Source organism: Hemiscyllium ocellatum, chromosome 39 (assembly GCF_020745735.1).
Source record: "Hemiscyllium ocellatum isolate sHemOce1 chromosome 39, sHemOce1.pat.X.cur, whole genome shotgun sequence".
Classification (NCBI taxonomy): domain Eukaryota; kingdom Metazoa; phylum Chordata; class Chondrichthyes; order Orectolobiformes; family Hemiscylliidae; genus Hemiscyllium; species Hemiscyllium ocellatum.
The window spans coordinates 2,177,475-2,195,986 of record NC_083439.1 but is presented as its reverse complement, the minus strand read 5'-3'; the positions used below and the strand labels follow the sequence as shown (position 1 = coordinate 2,195,986).

General features: G+C 41.5%; 1 protein-coding gene across 1 annotated transcript in view; it reads left to right on the top strand.

The window, feature by feature from the left end:
• megf11 (multiple EGF-like-domains 11) overlaps positions 1-18,512 on the top strand; it is a 364,661-nt gene that overhangs the window by 221,578 nt on the left and 124,571 nt on the right. The window contains exon 3 of the mRNA XM_060852838.1: positions 14,569-14,815. Within this exon, the coding sequence (XP_060708821.1) occupies positions 14,569-14,815 (247 nt within the window). The remainder of the gene's footprint in view (positions 1-14,568; positions 14,816-18,512) is intronic.

Below are 18,512 nucleotides of genomic sequence, written 5' to 3'. Positions count from 1 at the left end.
GTGATGGCACATCTTTAGAACATAGAACATAGAAAGATACAGCGCAGTACAGGCCCTTCGGCCCTCGATGTTGCGCCGACCGAATCCTACCTAACCTACACTAGCCCAATAACTTCCAAATGCCTATCCAATGCCCGCTTAAATGACCATAAAGAAGGAGAATTCACCACTGCTACTGGCAGGGCATTCCATGAACTCACAACCCGCTGTGTAAAGAATCTACCCCTAACATCTGTCCTATACCTACCACCCCTTAATTTAAAGCTGTGTCCCCTAGTAACACCTGACTTCATTAGCGGTAAAAGGTTCTCAGTGTCGACCCTATCTAAACCCCTAATCATCTTATACACCTCTATCAAATCTCCCCTAAACCTTCTCTTCTCCAATGAGAACAGCCCCAAGTGCCTCAGCCTTTCCTCATAAGATTTTCCTACCATTCCAGGCAACATCCTGGTAAACCTCCTCTGCACTCGTTCCAATGCCTCCACATCCTTCCTATAGTATGGCGACCAAAACTGCACACAATACTCCAGATGAGGCCGCACCAGAGTCTTATACAGTTGCAACATGACCTCAGGACTCCGGAACTCAATTCCTCTACCAATAAAGCCCAGTACACCATATGCCTTCCTCACAGCACTATTTACCTGGGTGGCAACTTTCAGAGATCTGTGTACATGGACACCAAGATCCCTCTGCTCATCCACACTACCAAGTAGCCTACCATTAGCCCAGTAATCCATCATCTTGTTACTCCTACCAAAGTGAATGACTTCACACTTGGCTACATTGAATTCCATTTGCCACATTTCTGCCCAGCTCTGCAACTTATCTATATCCCGCTGTAACCTACCACTTCCTTCCTCACTATCCACAACTCCACCGACTTTTGTGTCATCCGCAAACTTGCTTACCCAGCTTTCAAGCCCTTCCTCTAGATCATTTATAAAGGTAACAAAATGCAATGGTCCCAAAACAGATCCTTGTGGTACACCGCTAGTAACTGCACTCCAAGATGAACATAGTCCATCAACTACTACCCTCTGTCTCCTTCCAGCCAGCCAATTCCTAATCCAAACCTCTAATGTATCCTCAATGCCATACCTCCGTAGTTTTAGCATTAGCCTACCATGGGGAACCTTATCGAACGCCTTACTAAAATCCATATACACAACATCTACTGCTTTACCCTCGTCCACTTCCTTAGTCACCTTCTCAAAGAACTCAATAAGGTTTGTGAGGCACGACCTGCCCTTCACAAAACCATGCTGGCTATCTTTCTTCCCAGCAGATTCACAAAATCTTGTGCAGGCAGCATTGATGGTACCGCTCCAATGCCTTGAGGGTCTGCTGTAGACAGTCCATGTCTTAGAGTCATATAGGAGAGTAGGAGCTATCACAGCTCTGTAAACCATGATCTTGCTGCCAGATCTGATGCTGTTGTCCCCAAATACCATTTTCTTCAGACAGCCGAAGGCTATGCTAGCACACTGGAGGTGATGCTGCATCTTTTCATCGATAGCTGCTTTGGCCAACAGGACACTTCTGAGGTATTAGAAGTGGTCAATGTTCTCTAAGGCCCCCCACGGACTTTGATGATCAGGGTTTGCTCCACAATACCAGGTCAAGTTGGTGAAGGACCTTCATCTTGTGGACGTTCAAGGTGAGCCCCATGTTCTTGTCTGCCTCCATAAAGGTGCTGACAATGATCTGGAGTACATCCTCCGAGATTGCACATACATAAGCGTCATCTGTGTACCACAGCTTGATGACACTGATTGAGGTGACTTTAGTTTTGACTTGAAAGCGACAGAGGTTGAAAGATTTCCCCAAAGTTGTGCAAGTTAACTACACTCCAGTAGGGAGATTGTCAGCAGTGAGGTGAAGCATGGCAGCGAGGTAGATTGAGAACAATGTTGGGGCAATGACACAGCACTGCTTGACACTGCTCCAAATGGGGAATGTTGGAGCCATTTGTATTACCACGACTTCCATGTCTTCGTGGAGCAGGCTAAGGATGGTGATAAATTTCATATTGCGAAGAAGGACACTCAATAATGCTTCCCGACTGACAGGGTCAAATGCCTTTGAAAGGTTAAAGAAGGTCACATACATGGGTAGGTTCTTTTCTCTGCATTTCTCCTACAGCTGTCACATGGTGAAAATCATGTCCATTGTACCCCTCTGTGGCCGAAAGCCACAATGTGACTCAGGAAGGAGTTCCTCAACCACAGGAAGGAGACAGTTGAAGAGGACTTTGGCAATGACTTTTCTTACAGTCAACAGAATGGAGATTCCCCTGTAGTTACCACATTCAGGCATGTAAAAAGTGAGGTCTGCAGATGCTGGAGATCAGAGCTGAAAATGTGTTGCTGGTTAAAGCGCAGCAGGCCAGGCAGCATCCAAGGAACAGGACATTCGACGTTTCAGGCAAAAGCCCTTCATCAAAAGCCTGGTGAAGGGCTTTTGCCCGAAATGTTGAATTTCCTGTTCCTTGGATGCTGCCTGACCTGCTGCGCTTTAACCAGCAACACATTTAGGCATGTCCCTTGTTTGGAAATACTCACGACTACAAGTATAGGGAGAGAGGTATTCCAATTTTGAAATCTATTGTCTTCATCAAATATCAGTTCTGTTATGAAACAACCTGAATAAAAAGATAAAGCTGTCCCAGTAGAAATAAATTCTTACTGTGCATTATGAGTTTTGGTTGTGGTTCAATAGGGACTGATTGAGACTAACCCAGGCAAAAGTCAGTAAGTAGAGGGAGAGAGAATGCAGAAACTTACTGAATCATTCTGAGTTAGAGTTAAACCTGCATAACCGATGGTGGGAAGTAAGTCTGCTAATCTGCAGTGTTCAGTCACAGTGCCAATGATTTTCAGAGCTAAACTCAGGGCAGATTAACAGTAATGACTCTCACTTTTATTTTGACGTTCTAAGTTGTTCCAGCCTCCTTCATGCCATATTTTCCTCACACTATCCCCTTATCCTTTTACATCACTGTATTTAGAAATCTGTCAGTCTTTACTTTAAATTTATTTAATGACTGAGCATCCAGAATCCTTTGGGATAGAAGATTCCAATCCAGAAGGATGTCAGCAAAATTTGTGATTGACACACATTGGTCCAACTTGCCTTGTAAATCCCAAAATGGAACTCCAGTCTGACCAGTATGTCAGTTTCCAAGTATTACTTTTTTTTTACACTTTTTTTTCCCTCTGGGAAAGATTCACAATTCTCTGAGTAACGAATTTCTCCTTATCTTGGTCAAACTGGCTTCTTTGTTATTTTGAAATTGTGTTTCCCATTTCTAGATTGCTTAACCAGGAATTATTGTTATGATTATAATAATGAGGCAAATTGCACATTAAGCAATTGTTCATATGATTCAAAATCACATAACACCAGGTTGTAGTCCAACTGGTTTATTTGAAAGCAGTAGCATTTAGAGCGCAGCTCCTTCATCAGGTGGTTCGATAAATCTGTTACTATAACCTGACGTTGTGTGATTTTTAACTTTGTACACCCCAGTCAACATCAGTATCTCCAAAACATTAATAAGGTTCAGTAGGCTAACTGCTGTCATTCAAGGTAAAATTGCCACATCAGTGAGTATTCTGGTACTTATTGTTCATGCCTGAGCTGGTGACCTTTGGGTACAGTTATCGGTTCATCCTGCGTGGGTTTCCTCCGGGTGCTGTAGTTTCCTCCCACAATTCGAAGATGTACAGGCCAGGTGAATTGGCCATGCTAAATTGCCCCGTAATGTTAATTGCATTAGCCAGGGGTAAATATAGCATAGAGGAATGGGTCTGGGTGGGTTACTCTTCGGAGGGTTGGTGTGGACTTGCTGGGCCACTGTAGAGAATCTAATCAATAATCAACTAGGATCTGACTAGCATGAAAGCAGATCACACTGCTAAAGAACTGTGCCCAATAGAATAGAATGTGACTTTGCTAGTGTTAAATAGCTCCCATATAGTGAGCAGAACAACACTGAGAACCCTCCCTTCTTAAAATAAAATTGCGAACCAAGACAAATATGAAAGGTTCAGAAGGGAAGTAAAAAAGCAAATAAATCACAGGCTGTCTGAAGAAGCAGGACATCTCAGAAAGCAACCAAAGCAGACTATGACCTGGGCTTTGTCGATGATGTCATGATTTCAACTGATGTTATTACTGGTTCAGTCATATCCTAGACTGAAACCTGGCTTGATAAGTCATGCTTTTTTTTGGTTTTAATTAAGTGGTCTCTTGCTGAAGCATAAGCATTCAATGCTGCAGATATTGCTTTAACAATAAAATAAATGTTTAATTAATAAAGGAGGTAAAGGCAAAATATAATGAACCAAGCTATCTACTTATAATATAAATGCAAAGATTTTTAAACAGAATAAAAGTGTAATTCCATTTAATCTCAAAATATGAATCATATTCTGGCAGATGGGATTACTTTAGAATAATGTCACAGTTGGTACAAACATCGTAGGCTGACGGGCCTGCTCCTGTGTTGTATGGTTCTCTGTTCTACTTCTTTATCAATTGGAAACACAAACAATAGTTTTTGTAAAATATCCAAACTACACCCATAGGACAGCACCCCTAAATGTACTTTGTATAGTACTCAAAAACAGCCTTTACGTAGTACCCATAGCAGAATTCCTGTCTCTAACACTCGGTAGGTTTAACAGCAACTTTAACTCTTAGACTGGAAACTCTGATAGCTTCTTCCTGGAATTATTACATACCTAAGGTTAAACATATTTAACTTTAAGTAATGATTCCTGGACCCCATGGTCTGGGTTATAGGGAGCAATTGGACAAGCTAGGATTTTTTCTTTAGTAAAGTAGCATATAACATATGAGATGCTTGGATAGGATGAATGCACTCAGTGTTTGTCTCAGAGTTGAGGAATCAAAGACTAGAGGGCATCAGTTTAAGGTTAGAATGCATATAGAATGCTCTGCCAGTGGAAGTGGTTGAAGCGGGTACATTAACATTTAAAAGGCATTGGACAAATACATGGATGGGAAAGGATTAGAAGGATATGGGCCAAGTGCAGGGAAATGGGGTTAGCATGGACAGACATTTTGGTCAGTGTGGACCAGTTTGGGCAAAAGTGCTGAAGGATTCTATGACTCTAAAACCCTCTCAAGATTTTATCTCAACGCTTCTAGTCTGGAACTAACATTAACACTTTATTCTAAGGTAATCTAACTTCACTATCTCCTTCTTTTAAAATAAAATTAAGAACCATGACAAAGGGCACGGGAGAAAGCAAATAAGAAAAGCAAAGAGGAATTATGAAAAAAGATTGGCAGCCAACATAAAGAGACATCCCAAAGTCTGCTATAGTCATATAATTAGTGAGAGGGTGTAAAAGGAGGAGGCTGATTTGGGATCATAAACTTCAATGAGGTTTATCAGGCATGACCTAACCTGTCATGAATCCATGCTGGCTCTCCCTAACTAACTGAAAATGTTCAAACTGTTCAGTTACCCCATCCTTCATTATAGACTCCAACAATTTCCTGACTACAGATATTAGGCTAACTGGTCTGTAGCTCCCTGAGTTTTCCTCGTTTGTCCTTCTTAAAAAATAGAGTGACATGTGCACCTTTCCAATTCAGAGGGATGACTCCTGTATCTGCGGAACTCTGAATTAGAGTTCTAGAGTGTCTACAATGTGCACCCCTACTTCCCTAACAACCCCAGATGGATCAAGTCCTGGTGAATTTTCATTTGTTGATTTCATTAATTTCCTCATTACCCATGATACTTAGGTTAATTTTATTCAGTCCCTGGTCCTGATCCACTGTTCATTTCCTTGGGACTTTAGCAGGCTATCCTCCTTTTCTACAGCAAATACAGAGGCAAAATAATTATTCAACATGTCTACTATTTCCCCACAGATGTTGAACACACACACACACACACACACACACACACACACACGTAAAGGATAAATTAGAAAAGGTGTAACAAGTCAGATTGATCGTGTCCAATAATGATTACCAGGCCTTGGGTTGATATGCTGTATTCCAGGGACAAAAAAATGTTTTCTACTTGAATTCCAAAGTCACTGTTCAATGCAAATTACTTTCAGCAGATTCTGAAGAATATTCACTTATTTCTTATCAACTGAATTCTTTTCACAGTACGTGCAATTCTTTAACTGGCTATAAAAACTAGAGAGAGTAAAACTCAAAAGCATGGATTTCCAGTCCAGCAGCTTCCAGGGACACACCTTGAATCTATGCTTTCTCTTTATTTTTCAATGTTCTTTAGCATTTGGTATGCTTGCCTTTTTTAGTCAGTACATTGAGTAGAGGAATTGGGACAAAAACAGAAATTGCTGGAAAAGGTGAGCAAGTCTGGCAGCATCTGTGGAGAGAAATCAGACTTAATGTTTTGGATTGAGTGACCATTCCTTAGAATTCAAAAAGGGTCACTTAACTAGAAATGTTAACTCTGATTTCTTTCCAAAGATGCTGCCAGACCTGCTCAGCTTTTCCAGTAATTTCTATTTTTGTCTTCGATTTAATTATCCACAGTTATAGCGTCTTAGAGATGTAGAACACGGAAACAGACCCTTCGATCCAACTCGCCCATGCTGACCAGATATCCCAACCTAATCTAGTCCCACTTGTCAGCACCCAGCTCATATCCCTCCAAACCCTTCCTATTTGTAGACCCATCCAGAAGCCTTTTAAATGTTGCAATTGTACCAGCCTCCACCACTTCCTCTGGCAGCTCATTCTATACACTCACCACTGTCTGCGTGAAAATGTTGCCCCTTAGATCACTTTTATATCATTCCCCTCTCACCCTAAACCTATGCCTTCTAGTCCTGGACTCCCCCATCCCAGGGAAAAGATCTTGTGTCTTTACCCTATCCATGTCCCTCATGATTTTATAAACCTCTACAAGGTCACCCCTCAGCCTCCGACACTCCAGGGAACACAGCCCTAGCCCATTCAGCCTATCCCTATAGCTCGAATCCTCCAACCCTGGCAACATCCTTGTAAATCTTTTCTGAACCTTTTCAAGTTTCACAACATCTTTCTGATAGGAAGGAGACCAGAATAACACGCAATATTCCAAAAGTGACCCAACCAATGTCCTGTAAAGCCACAACATGACTTCCCAACTCCAATATTCAATGCTCTGACCAATAAAGGAAAACATACCTCTTTTGGATTTTGTTTTATAGGAGTTGAGATGTTATAGTGTGGCTGTACAGAACACTGCTCAGGCCACTTTTGGAATACTGTGTTTAAATCTTGTCATTGTGCTATAGAAAAGATGTTGTTACACTTGAAACGGTTCAGAAAAGATTTACAAGGCTCTTGCTGAGGTCTGAGGTTTCAGGCTACAGGGAGACGGGCAGCTTTTTCATGCAGAGGATGGTGTGTGTATAGAATGAGCTGTCAGGTGTAGACTGGTACAATTACAACATTTAAAAGGTATCTAGATGGGTACGTGAATAGAAAGTGTTTAAATAGATATGGGCCAAATGCTGGCAAATGGGACCGGCATAATTTAAAATATCTGTTCGGCATGGACGAATTGGACCAAAGGGTCTGTTTCCATGCTATACATCTTTATGACTCATATGTCTTGATGTGACTGAATAGGCTGATTCTTGACTCTCAGATCTATGGGCACAGAGGGAAAGATGTCTTTTCTTTTCTTCCTGTTCTTTCATTCCCTGTTGCTGATTTAAGTCCTGCCAGGTGTCTCTACTAAGATATTGTGTCTTAAGACAAGATGCAGTTTGGTGGCTTCTCCTAGACATTCATACCATTGCATCTTCAGCAGAAGCTTGATTCGTTTGGTCCTGCCATTGAAGACTGGGCCCAATATTCAGAAAGAATATATTATTTTTTCCAGAGAGGTAACATTGGGGCAGATGAAAAATAACGAGTAATTCTCCTGACAGTTTGTGGACCCGCACCTTTTTCATGTATTAGGAGCCTAACTTTCCCTGCGATACCAGATACCAAAACCTTTCAAGAATTGACCGATTTAGTTAAGGAATATTAAGACTTCAAGCTTCTTCAAATTCTGAGTTACTATCATTTTTATTCGGTAATTCAAGAATCAGGGGAGTCTGTATTGGGGTCAAGACGACTGGCAGAGGCATATGACTTTGGTTTAACTCTTAATGAGATGGTGAGAGACTATCTGGTCTTTGGGATTAATGATTTATCCATGCAAAAGCACCTACTTGTTGAAGTCCAGCTAGACTTCAAACAGACACTACAACTGGCTTTATCATTGGAAAATGCAGCAAGTTGTTATAGACCATGCTTGACCCCTCTAACCTTTCTTAAGCAGGTAGCCCAGACCGTAACTTTGCTTTTTGTTTTAGGTAAATGTGTAGTAGATATTCCTGGAGTGAATTAGCTGATCTGACTGCCCAGTTTTAAACAAAGTTTATTTACAAAATGGCAGAATGAAGCACAAAGAACAGAAAATAGAATACCGGATAGCTTATCCTATCTGAAAAACCTGACGGACCATTCCAACTTAATGATGTTGTTCCAAAAATACTTGCAACAATCCCCATAAACAGACCCCTTAGCACAAAGAGTTTAAATGACACAAAAAGCTTACAGGTTACGAAGTCAGAAGGGCAGAAGAAGGGAGAGAACCAGCAGCCTTTCTTCACACCCACTGCTGCTGAACTCAATCAAAAACATTCATCTGAATGAAGGCTAGCTACACAGCTAGCTGGCCACTCCCTTTTGATAATACCGTTTTTTCTTAAGACAAGGAAGCTTAGGCTGGAGGCATTATCTGTTAAGGGTAAACAAAAAGGCCCTCAATAAACCTTTCAGACCCAACCTAGTTGGAGCTTGGCCAATTACCCCCTCTCTGGGGAAGAAAACTCAAGGGCACAGTAACCTTGTAAAAAGACCAACATTGTGTCAAAGTGGAATTTATGGAATACATCCTGACACTGAGAGCTGGCTCTGAGGGAGCTAGATCAATGTGAAAGACTTCGCATGTATAAATAAATGGTGACGTGGTGACAGGATGCTGCTTCTGTGAAGTCATTGCACACTGGTCTACACAAGCATCTTCATCAGTGGATCTTACAGGGCTGCTCAAAACTTACACTAACATTACAAAAAAAAACTCTACGTTATGGATGGTTCCCTTGAAAATATCCTCACTTGACTTTGTAAACTGAAGTTTGTTTACCTTGTTTAATCTTAAACCTTTAACAGTGTACACAAACTGCATTAATTATAAAACTATGCCTCAAAAGCTGTTTTAAAATAAATCACTATTGCTACAGAAATACTTAAAAGTTAATTATTAATTTCAGACACTCAGAAAACCACATTACTAACTCAAAAGCCAAAACCAAAATTACAATAAATGCTATTAAAAACCTATAGTTCAAAAACAATGCGCAGGAGGCTCCATGTCCAGTGGAGAGAGAGTTTACTTCCTGCTCAAATCCAACCATGCTACATCCCAACTGAACATATTTCTGAAGTTGTTGTTTTTGGTATATTTCAGTTCAATATAAAGCAGATAAAGTGAACCTCTACAGAACAGAAAAACAAGTATTGTATTTACCACATGCCTGTCACGCTGCTTCCAAATCCACTCAACATTCACCTAGTTCTCTCTAAATTTCCAGTCACTGTGCACGGTATGGGGCACAGTTTGTCAATAGGTGGTCTAGAATCTGGGGACTGTATATTGACAGTGACCAGAGTTGCCAGGGAATATGAATTAATAGCATTGGTTTTGGGGTGGGGGCGCGGGAACTGGGTGGTTAGGATGTTGGTCTGGGCTCGAGGGATGGTGAAGTCGGGAAGTGTGAGATGGGATCTAGTAGGAAATCAGGGATCAGGACAGGGTATTTGGAGAGGTCAAGGGCCAGGATAAATGTGTTGGCCCGGGAATTGGAAACATCTCAGGAGGGTAGGCTGGATTTAGGGTTGGGGTGAGGAGGGCGAGTATTGAGACTGAAAATAAGGGAAAGCTAGGAGAGATTGGGCGTTAGGGTTATAAGTGGGGAAGTCTTGGGAAAGTTTACATGATCAAATTCTTAAACATAGCCTCTGTACTGGGGTTTATCTACCTTTCTAAATGGGCTTTGTAGGCCATTGTTCCCTGAGTCTAGTTATGTCAGCTGGCTATCATGGTAATCAGCCTTTGCAGTTTTAGTTTCAGTTTTGAGCTATCCTGTGAGATTCTCTAATGAAGGATGAGCTGAATCTACCAGGTGCTTGTTTGGGTGTTCAGCCTTTCATTTGCCATTGCAAAGGACTTTCTGCCTTTCAGCCTGACTAAAAGATCAATAAGGGTGGCACGGTGGCACAGTGGTTAGCACTGCTGCCTCACAGCGCCTGAGACCTGGGTTCAGTTCCCGACTCAGGCAACTGACTGTGTGGAGTTTGCACGTTCTCCCCGTGTCTGTGTGGGTTTCCTCCGGGTGCTCCGGTTTCCTCCCACAGTCCAAAGATGTGTGGGTCAGGTGAATTGGCCATGCTAAATTGCCCGTAGTGTTAGGTAAGGGGTAAATGTAGGGGTATGGGTGGGTTGCGCTTCGGCGGGTCGGTGTGGACTTGTTGGGCCAAAGGGCCTGTTTCCACACTGTAAGTAATCTAATCTAAAAAAAACATTTGTCCTGACCCAAAATTGTGGAAAGTGCATTACCAACTACTTTAACCCAAGTAGTGCCTGAAAACCGGGTGCACAAACTGATTCCTAGACTAGATTACAAAGATGTGAGAGAGAATGAAAGTAGACTAGGCTGCAAAGATAGAATTCTGTTTAGATTGCAGTATTCAGTAAAATGAGAGTTGCAGATTCAGCCCCTACTATGAGTGCAGACAATGGCAAAAATTCCGTGAGCATCCAGTTAAAGCCAAAGTGATTGAGTGTTAGGACAATGAGTGAAGATGCCGAAGATACAGCCTGGTCCAGTCTATAATGAAACAAGACACACTCAAGTGTAAATCATTGCCATTGTACAGAACTTTACTCAGCATAGACTAATGCCTATGCAGTTTTATTCTTTTATTTATTTAACCAAAAAACTAAAATGTCAGCTGATATGAATGCTGTTTATTTCCCACCTACTGACAAGTATTTTTATATTACAAACCTTATGCTTCCTAACAGCAGTTTGCAAATATAGAGATATGGGATAAAATATTTTTATCTTGCTTCTTAATAAGGAAGAATGCCAACTCATGATTATTTTTTATTTTGCTGATCTCAAAGTTGTGGCTCAGACTATTTAAATATTGAACAGGAAAGCAGGTGCCTCAGAAATCATGAGTGAACAATGTATTGTAACCGAAAATTTACCTATGTATAAAAACAGAAAGAAATGGCCATACTCAGCAGGTCAGACAGCAATTGTAAAGAGAGAAGTAGAGTTAAATCTGACATTTAAGCCCAATAAATGAACTCTGTTCATCTTCTTGAATGCTGTTGGTTTATAATTGATTGAGTTCCCCCAATGTTACACTCTTTAATAATAAGTAGTCATGAATTACGCAGTTTTATTGTGTTGCCAGTTTGAAGTTTGAATGTATTATTAGAACAGAAGGGCCCTCAAGTTGATTCAGATATTCAATTACATTATGGCTGGTCTGTATCTGACTTGCATCTACCTTGGTTTATAACCCTTAATAACTTTATGTAATTCATATACATCAATCTTTGCTTCGGCATTTTCAATTGACAGATCACAATATATATTTAGATTTACATAAAACTCAATAAGTTCATTAAGGGGGGGATAGCACAATTATGATAACATCATTGGACTAGCTATTCATGAAGGGCTTTTGCCCGAAATGTTGATTTTCCTGCTCTTCAGATGCTGTCAGACCTGCTGTGCTTTTCCAGCACCACTTCTAATCTTGACTCTAGCTATTCAGCAGCCCAGTGTAATGTGGGAACACAAGTTCAAATCATGACAAGTAGAGGAATTTAAGTTCAGATAACAACTCTGGTAATTAAAACTATTCTTGGTAATACTGACTAGGTGCAGAATGAGTGACAAAGGTCTGAGTGACAGAGCTGTAGTGAAATGTGTGGCACAATCAGGCGCTGAGCAACGAGGCCAGTCTCAATGTCGGTTGCAATTTGTGCCTTCCCTTTTGTGTTTCGCAAATGCTTTGGTTAGATTCTTGCAAGGCTGCAGCAAGATTCCAATTTCAGGAATTAATGCTTGCTACACGCCATATTATTGCTACAACCTGCCTCATCAATTTTCAGCCTCTCATCTTACCCAACTCATCAAACAAGCTAGATGTTAGGAAAACTTAACAAGAAAACCAGAACAAATAACTTGTAGATTCAGCTCACCCTTTGATCCAAAACGCCAATGGATATGGGATGCATGGTTGTTGCCTATAGAGCATGAGTTTTAGTGTGCAATGGATCCATTTACATTAATCGAGTGATTTTGAGATATCAGAAAGAAAATCATGGCTCTTATATAAGCGGAGTAGACAGAGTCATTGTCCTTCTTCCTACAATGCTGGGCATTCCTCTGGATAGCCAAGACTACTTTAACCTGGTTAGCAACCTTAGATCAGGCTGACATGGCCTGGTGTTACAGCCTCCTCTGCTGGATCTGGGGAAGAGAGAGCCGCGTATGTGAATTAACCCATTCAACAAGATCTCAGGGTCTTTGTCCACAAAGTAGGCCATCAATTTCTCCCATCTGCCATGTCTGGAGAAAGTTTTTGACAACCGTGCTAGTCAGATCTGTACTGATAGTCTTTGTCTAGGTTCACAATAGCCTTTTAAAAATGATATAGTTGCAAGGAATGTTAATGAATTGAGAGCTATCAGGACTCCTATTCTGGGAATGGCTTATGGTAAGATAAAGATAGAATCATATCTGAGAGATTCCATATGGGTGGGATAGGTATTAAAGAGGTGAATTTGGTAAGTTATGCTGAGAAAACATGTTGGGCCTTGCATTGTTAAATCTTTCAAAAATACACAACTCATCTTAGCCAAGAAAACGTATGATTCAGCCCCAGGAAATTGTTGATTGGCATAAAAACCTAACTGAGTCAAGAAGTGTAGCACTGAAATAGCACAGCTGGTCAGGCAGCATCTGAGGAGCAGGACCATTGACATTTTGGACATGAGCCCTTCATCAGGAATGTGAGGGAGATGCAGGCCCAAGGGGGGCTAAGAGATAAATAGGAGGGGGTGGGACTGGAGTGAAGGTAGCTTGGAAGGCAATAGGTAGATGAAGGTGGGGGGTGATGGTGATAGATTGGAGCGGAGTGTGGAGTGGATAGGTGAGAAGGAAGATGGACAAGTAAGACAGTTCAAGAGGGCGATGTTGAGTTGGAGGGCTCAATCTGGGATAAGGTTGGGAAGGGGAGATGAAGAAACTGATGAAATTAGCAATGATACCGTGTGTTTGAAGGTTCGCAGTGAACTGTCCTACGTGTCCACCTTCCTGCCCACCTATCCGCTCTGACCTATCACTATCACCCCCCACCTTCGACTTTTAGCGTGCAATGGATCCATTAGCATTAATTGAGTGATTGTGAGATATCAGAAGCAAAATCATGGCTCTTATATCAGCCTTCCAAGCTACCTTCTCCCCAGCTCCAACCTCCCCTCCTATTTATCTCTCAGCTCCCTTGCCCCACCCCCAACACCACCACCCCCCACATTCCTGCTGAAGGGCTTATGCCCAAAACGTCAACTCTTCTTCTCCTCGGATGCTGTCTGACCTGCTGTGCTTTTCCAGCGCCACAGTTTTTGACTCTGATCTCCAGTATTTGCAGTCCTCACTTTCTCAATAAAAACATGACTAGTTTACTCATGTTCGTAAGGGAGAGAAATGTACCATCCTTACCTGGTCTGATCAACATGTGATACCAGATCTACAGCAACGTAGTTAACTTTAAACTGCTCTCTGAAATGACCTAGAAATCCACTTAATTCAAGGGCCGTTAGCGTTGGCCAAGAAATGCTGGCTTGACCAGCAATCACCACATCCCAGGAAAAAATAAACTTTTAAATATTGTCACTGTGATGGTAGCAAGCATCTATAACACTGAACTAATGAATGCTGGTGGTAATCATTATCTCAACCATTCAACTCTTTGAGATGGTTAAAAGGACAATCACAAGTGTAGAAGGCTGCAGGAGATCTTTGGTACTGTGTGCAATGTTTGTTCTACTGTTATTACTGCTATCTTCAGCAATAAAAATCATGATGCGCAGCACCTCATCTTCCCAACTGATGTCAGTGGGACAAGTCTCGACCTCTTGCCTTTTGTTTTTGAGAAAAATTAAGCAGTCTAATTCTGACTGACAGATTGGTAACTGGGAAAGGTGTGAAAACAATTTAAATGATTTCTACAAGTTGTTAAATGTCCTCACTTTCACAACTTTTGTTTGGTGACCTGACTGAATTGGGGACAATGTCATATGAGAGCATTATTTCATTCTACTACAAGTGAGTTACAATTTCAATGCCATGTTCAGTCAATAAATTGTCATAGCTTATCCCTTTCTCTTTCATTGTGTCTTTTGCACCCACACAGGCTGTGACAGTGAACACTGGGGACCACATTGCAGTAACCGTTGCCAGTGTCAAAACAGAGCCCTGTGTAACCCCATCACTGGGTCCTGTGTCTGTGCTGATGGATATAAGGGATGGCGATGTGAAGAACCCTGTGACCATGGAAAGTATGGAAAAGGATGTCAGTATCAGTGTCAGTGTCAAAATGGAGCGACTTGTGATCATGAGACTGGAGAGTGCCATTGTTCTCCGGGTTACACTGGCGCGTTGTAAGTACAGGTTTACCAGAATTCCCAATTAAACTCGGGAATATATTTTGAACTGATATAAACATTTCAATTTTTAAAAAAAGATTTACTAGCCAATATTCCAGGGTAGCGTTCAATAAATAAAAGAATCAAACATACAATCTGAAATAACTCTTAAGAGGGCATCACTAGTCACCCTTCATTTACAAATGCATAGCCTTTGACAGTCGCACTGCTTCTCATTGAATCATGTACTCAGGCCCTCAATATTTCTAAAATTCATTCTTTTATGTCAGCCAGGTCTCCCTGATTGGACTGGATTAACACCCACAATCAGGGAACTGATATTCTGTGAAGTACAGCTGGCTAACATTATTACATTAAAAATCACACAACACCAGGTTATAGTCCAACGGGTTTAATTGGAAGCACACTAGCTTTCGGAGCGACGCTCCTTCATCAGGTGATTGTGGAGGGCTCAATTGTAACACAGAATTTATAGCAAAAATTTACAGTGTGATGTAACTGAAATTATACATTGAAAAATTGATTGTCTGTTAAGCCTTTCGTCTGTTAGAATACAGTGATAGTTTCACTTCTTTCATGTGTAAATCACAAAACCATTTTTTAAAAGTTGCATTCTCGGGTTAGCTGTTAACAATGGTGATAGCGAGACAATATACCTCATTCAACCTGCTTCCACCATAATTCCAGACAATGGATTACATATCCTAACTACTTGCTGAGTGAAAAATGTTTTCCTAGCGTCACCCTTCATTTGTCAATCACTTTAAATCTATGGAATGGAGGAGCCGGTGTTGGACTGGGGTGGACAAACTTAAAAATCACACAACACCAGGTTATAGTCTGACGGTTTTTTTGGAAGCACTAGCTTTCGGAGCGCTGCTCCTTTATCAGGTAGCTGTGGAGCAGGATCATAAGAGACAGAATTTAGAGCAAAAGATTACAGTGTCATGCAACTGAAATGATATATTGAACAAACCTAGATTACTGTTAAGTCTTTAATCTTTTAGAATGGGTTGTAAGATTTGGTTCATTGATATGTAAATCACATTCTCGAGATAACTTAAGGTTTTATAACCTCACAGCTCAGACAATGCAGTAAAGGTGTGAAGTTAGTATCCCAATCAAGAGTCAGACTGGTTCTGTTTCCAAAGTAGGAATTTATAAAATATTACATGAATGACTGCTTGTATTGACTGCCTGCAGATTGTGTGCTGTTTGAGTATAATAGAATGTATCTGCAAATGTAATTCTGAAAATGCAAATTCACCCCACGGACCTATATGAATGTGTGCATGCATGTGAGAGAGAGAGAGAGAGAGAGAGAATGTGAGTGCGTGCATGTGTGTGAGTGCACGTGAGATAGTGTATGTTCATGTGTGCATGCTTGGTAAAGTGTATGTGTGAGTGTGGTGGAGTGAGAGGTTGTGTGAGTGTAGGGGTGTTTGTGTCTACGTATGTGAGAGAGTCAGAGAAATATACAGCATGGAAACAGACCTCTCAGTCCAACCCATCCATGCCGACCAGATATCCCAACCCAATGGGCGGCACGGTGGCACAGTGGTTAGCACTGCTGCCTCACAGCGCCTGTAGACCCGGGTTCAATTCCCGACTCAGGCGACTGACTGTGTGGAGTTTGCACGTTCTCCCCGTGTCTGCGTGGGTTTCCTCCGGGTGCTCCGGTTTCCTCCCACAGTCCAAAGATGTGCGGGTCAGGTGAATTGGCCAAGCTAAATTGCCCGTAGTGTTAGGTAAGGGATAAATGTAGGGGTATGGGTGGGTTGCGCTTCGGCGGGTCGGTGTGGACTTGTTGGGCCGAAGGGCCTGTTTCCACACTGTAAGTCTAATCTAATCTAAATCTAATCTAGTCCCACCTGACAGCATCCGGCCCATATCCCTCCAAACCCTTCCTATTCATACACGCATCCAAATGCCTCTTAAATGTTGCAATTGTACCAGCCTCCACCACTTCCTCTGGCAGCTCATTCCATACCCGTACCACCCTCTGTGTGAAAAAGTTGCCCCTTAGGTCTCTTTTATATCTTTCCCCTCTCACCCTAAACCTATGCCCTCTAGTTCTGGACTCCCCAACTCCAGGGAAAAGACTTTGCCTATTTACCCTATCCATGCCCCTCATAATTTCGCAAACCTCTATAAGGTCACCCCTCAGCCTCTGATGTTCCAGAGAAAACAGCCCAGACTGTTCAGCCTCTCCCTATAGCTCAAATCTTCCAACTCTGGCAACATCCTTGTAAATCTTTTCTGAACCCTTTCAAGTTTCACAACGTCTTTCCGATAGGAAGGAGACCAGAATTGCATGCAATATTCCAACAGTGGCCTAACCAATGTCCTGTACGGCCGAATCATGACCTCCCAACTTCTGTACTCAATACCCTGACCAATAAAGGAAAACATACCAATTGCGGTGTGGGAGTCCAAAAAGGATCAGTCCTGGTATGGCATTTGTGCAGATTCGAGAAAAATGTAAAATCCCTGCCAGTAGGGTAAAGGTGCCTCCAAAAGTCTACCAATCCTAGTTCAATACATAAATCCCTTAATTGCTTAGATCGTGAAGATGATATCAGGGGGCCTTTGGGCAATTTGTCCATCATAGGGTCTATTAGACAATTAAAATCCCCCCCCCTATGATAATATGCTGATATGTGAGATTAACCAGTTTAGAAAGTGCATCTATCAAGAACTTGAGAGGGTGGGCCGGGGGACAATAAACATTCAATATCCTGTATCTTTCCCTATTTCTCAAAGCTTTAAGGATTACTAATCTCCTATGTGCGTCTTTAATGCACTCTAACAATTTATATCGGGGATTTTTCCTAACAAATATGGCCACCCCTACTCCTCGTATTGAAAGATGAGTAATAAACCCAATCATACCCATTCTATCACAGTTTCAGATGCTCTGCATCATCTAGGTGTGTTTCTCACAATTAGGCAATATCCACCCTCTCCCTTTTAAGATTAGAAAGTACCTATTCCTCTTGACTGGCTACTCCCCTTAATGTTCCAGGTACACCACTTGAACACATCCTTAGACATAACCTTCTGTTACACCATTTAGACTCCAGAAAGGCAGAACTTGAACTACAAACTGCTGAGCTTCAGTACAAAAATGTCCACAAAGCACAAAAACTACATAAACTAAAACAGCTGTAACTAACAAACTTACAAAACCTACAAAAACTATGTACACCACAAACAGAAAAACAAAAAAGTGCCAAAGGCACAGATTAGAGGAATTTAGCCCCCATTCAAAGGGGCACCAACAAATCTCAAAACCCTACTAACCATCCCCACCGCCCTCTTAACTCCTACTAGTTAGGGTCATGCCACAAACACAGACAAGCTGGTAGAAAAAACTAGATTAATAATATACACAAGTAAGGTAAAAGTAAATACGTCAGCCATTCCTTGGTATAACTTAAAAATTAAAGGTAAGTACTCTATCCATCCCAAGCAAAATGTAATTCAACTTATTACCAACAAAAGAAGACTCCACAAAATCCTCTTCGAAGAAGGACAAACCCAAACAACTCTGTTATCTGTGTCTTTTCAGTCACCTGGCTTAAGTCAGTGTGTCCACAAAGTTCCTCGCTTTCTCTGGTGAGTCAAATAAATGTACAGAACAATTTTAATTAATCTGAAACACCACTGGATACCTTAGAGAGTACTGGAT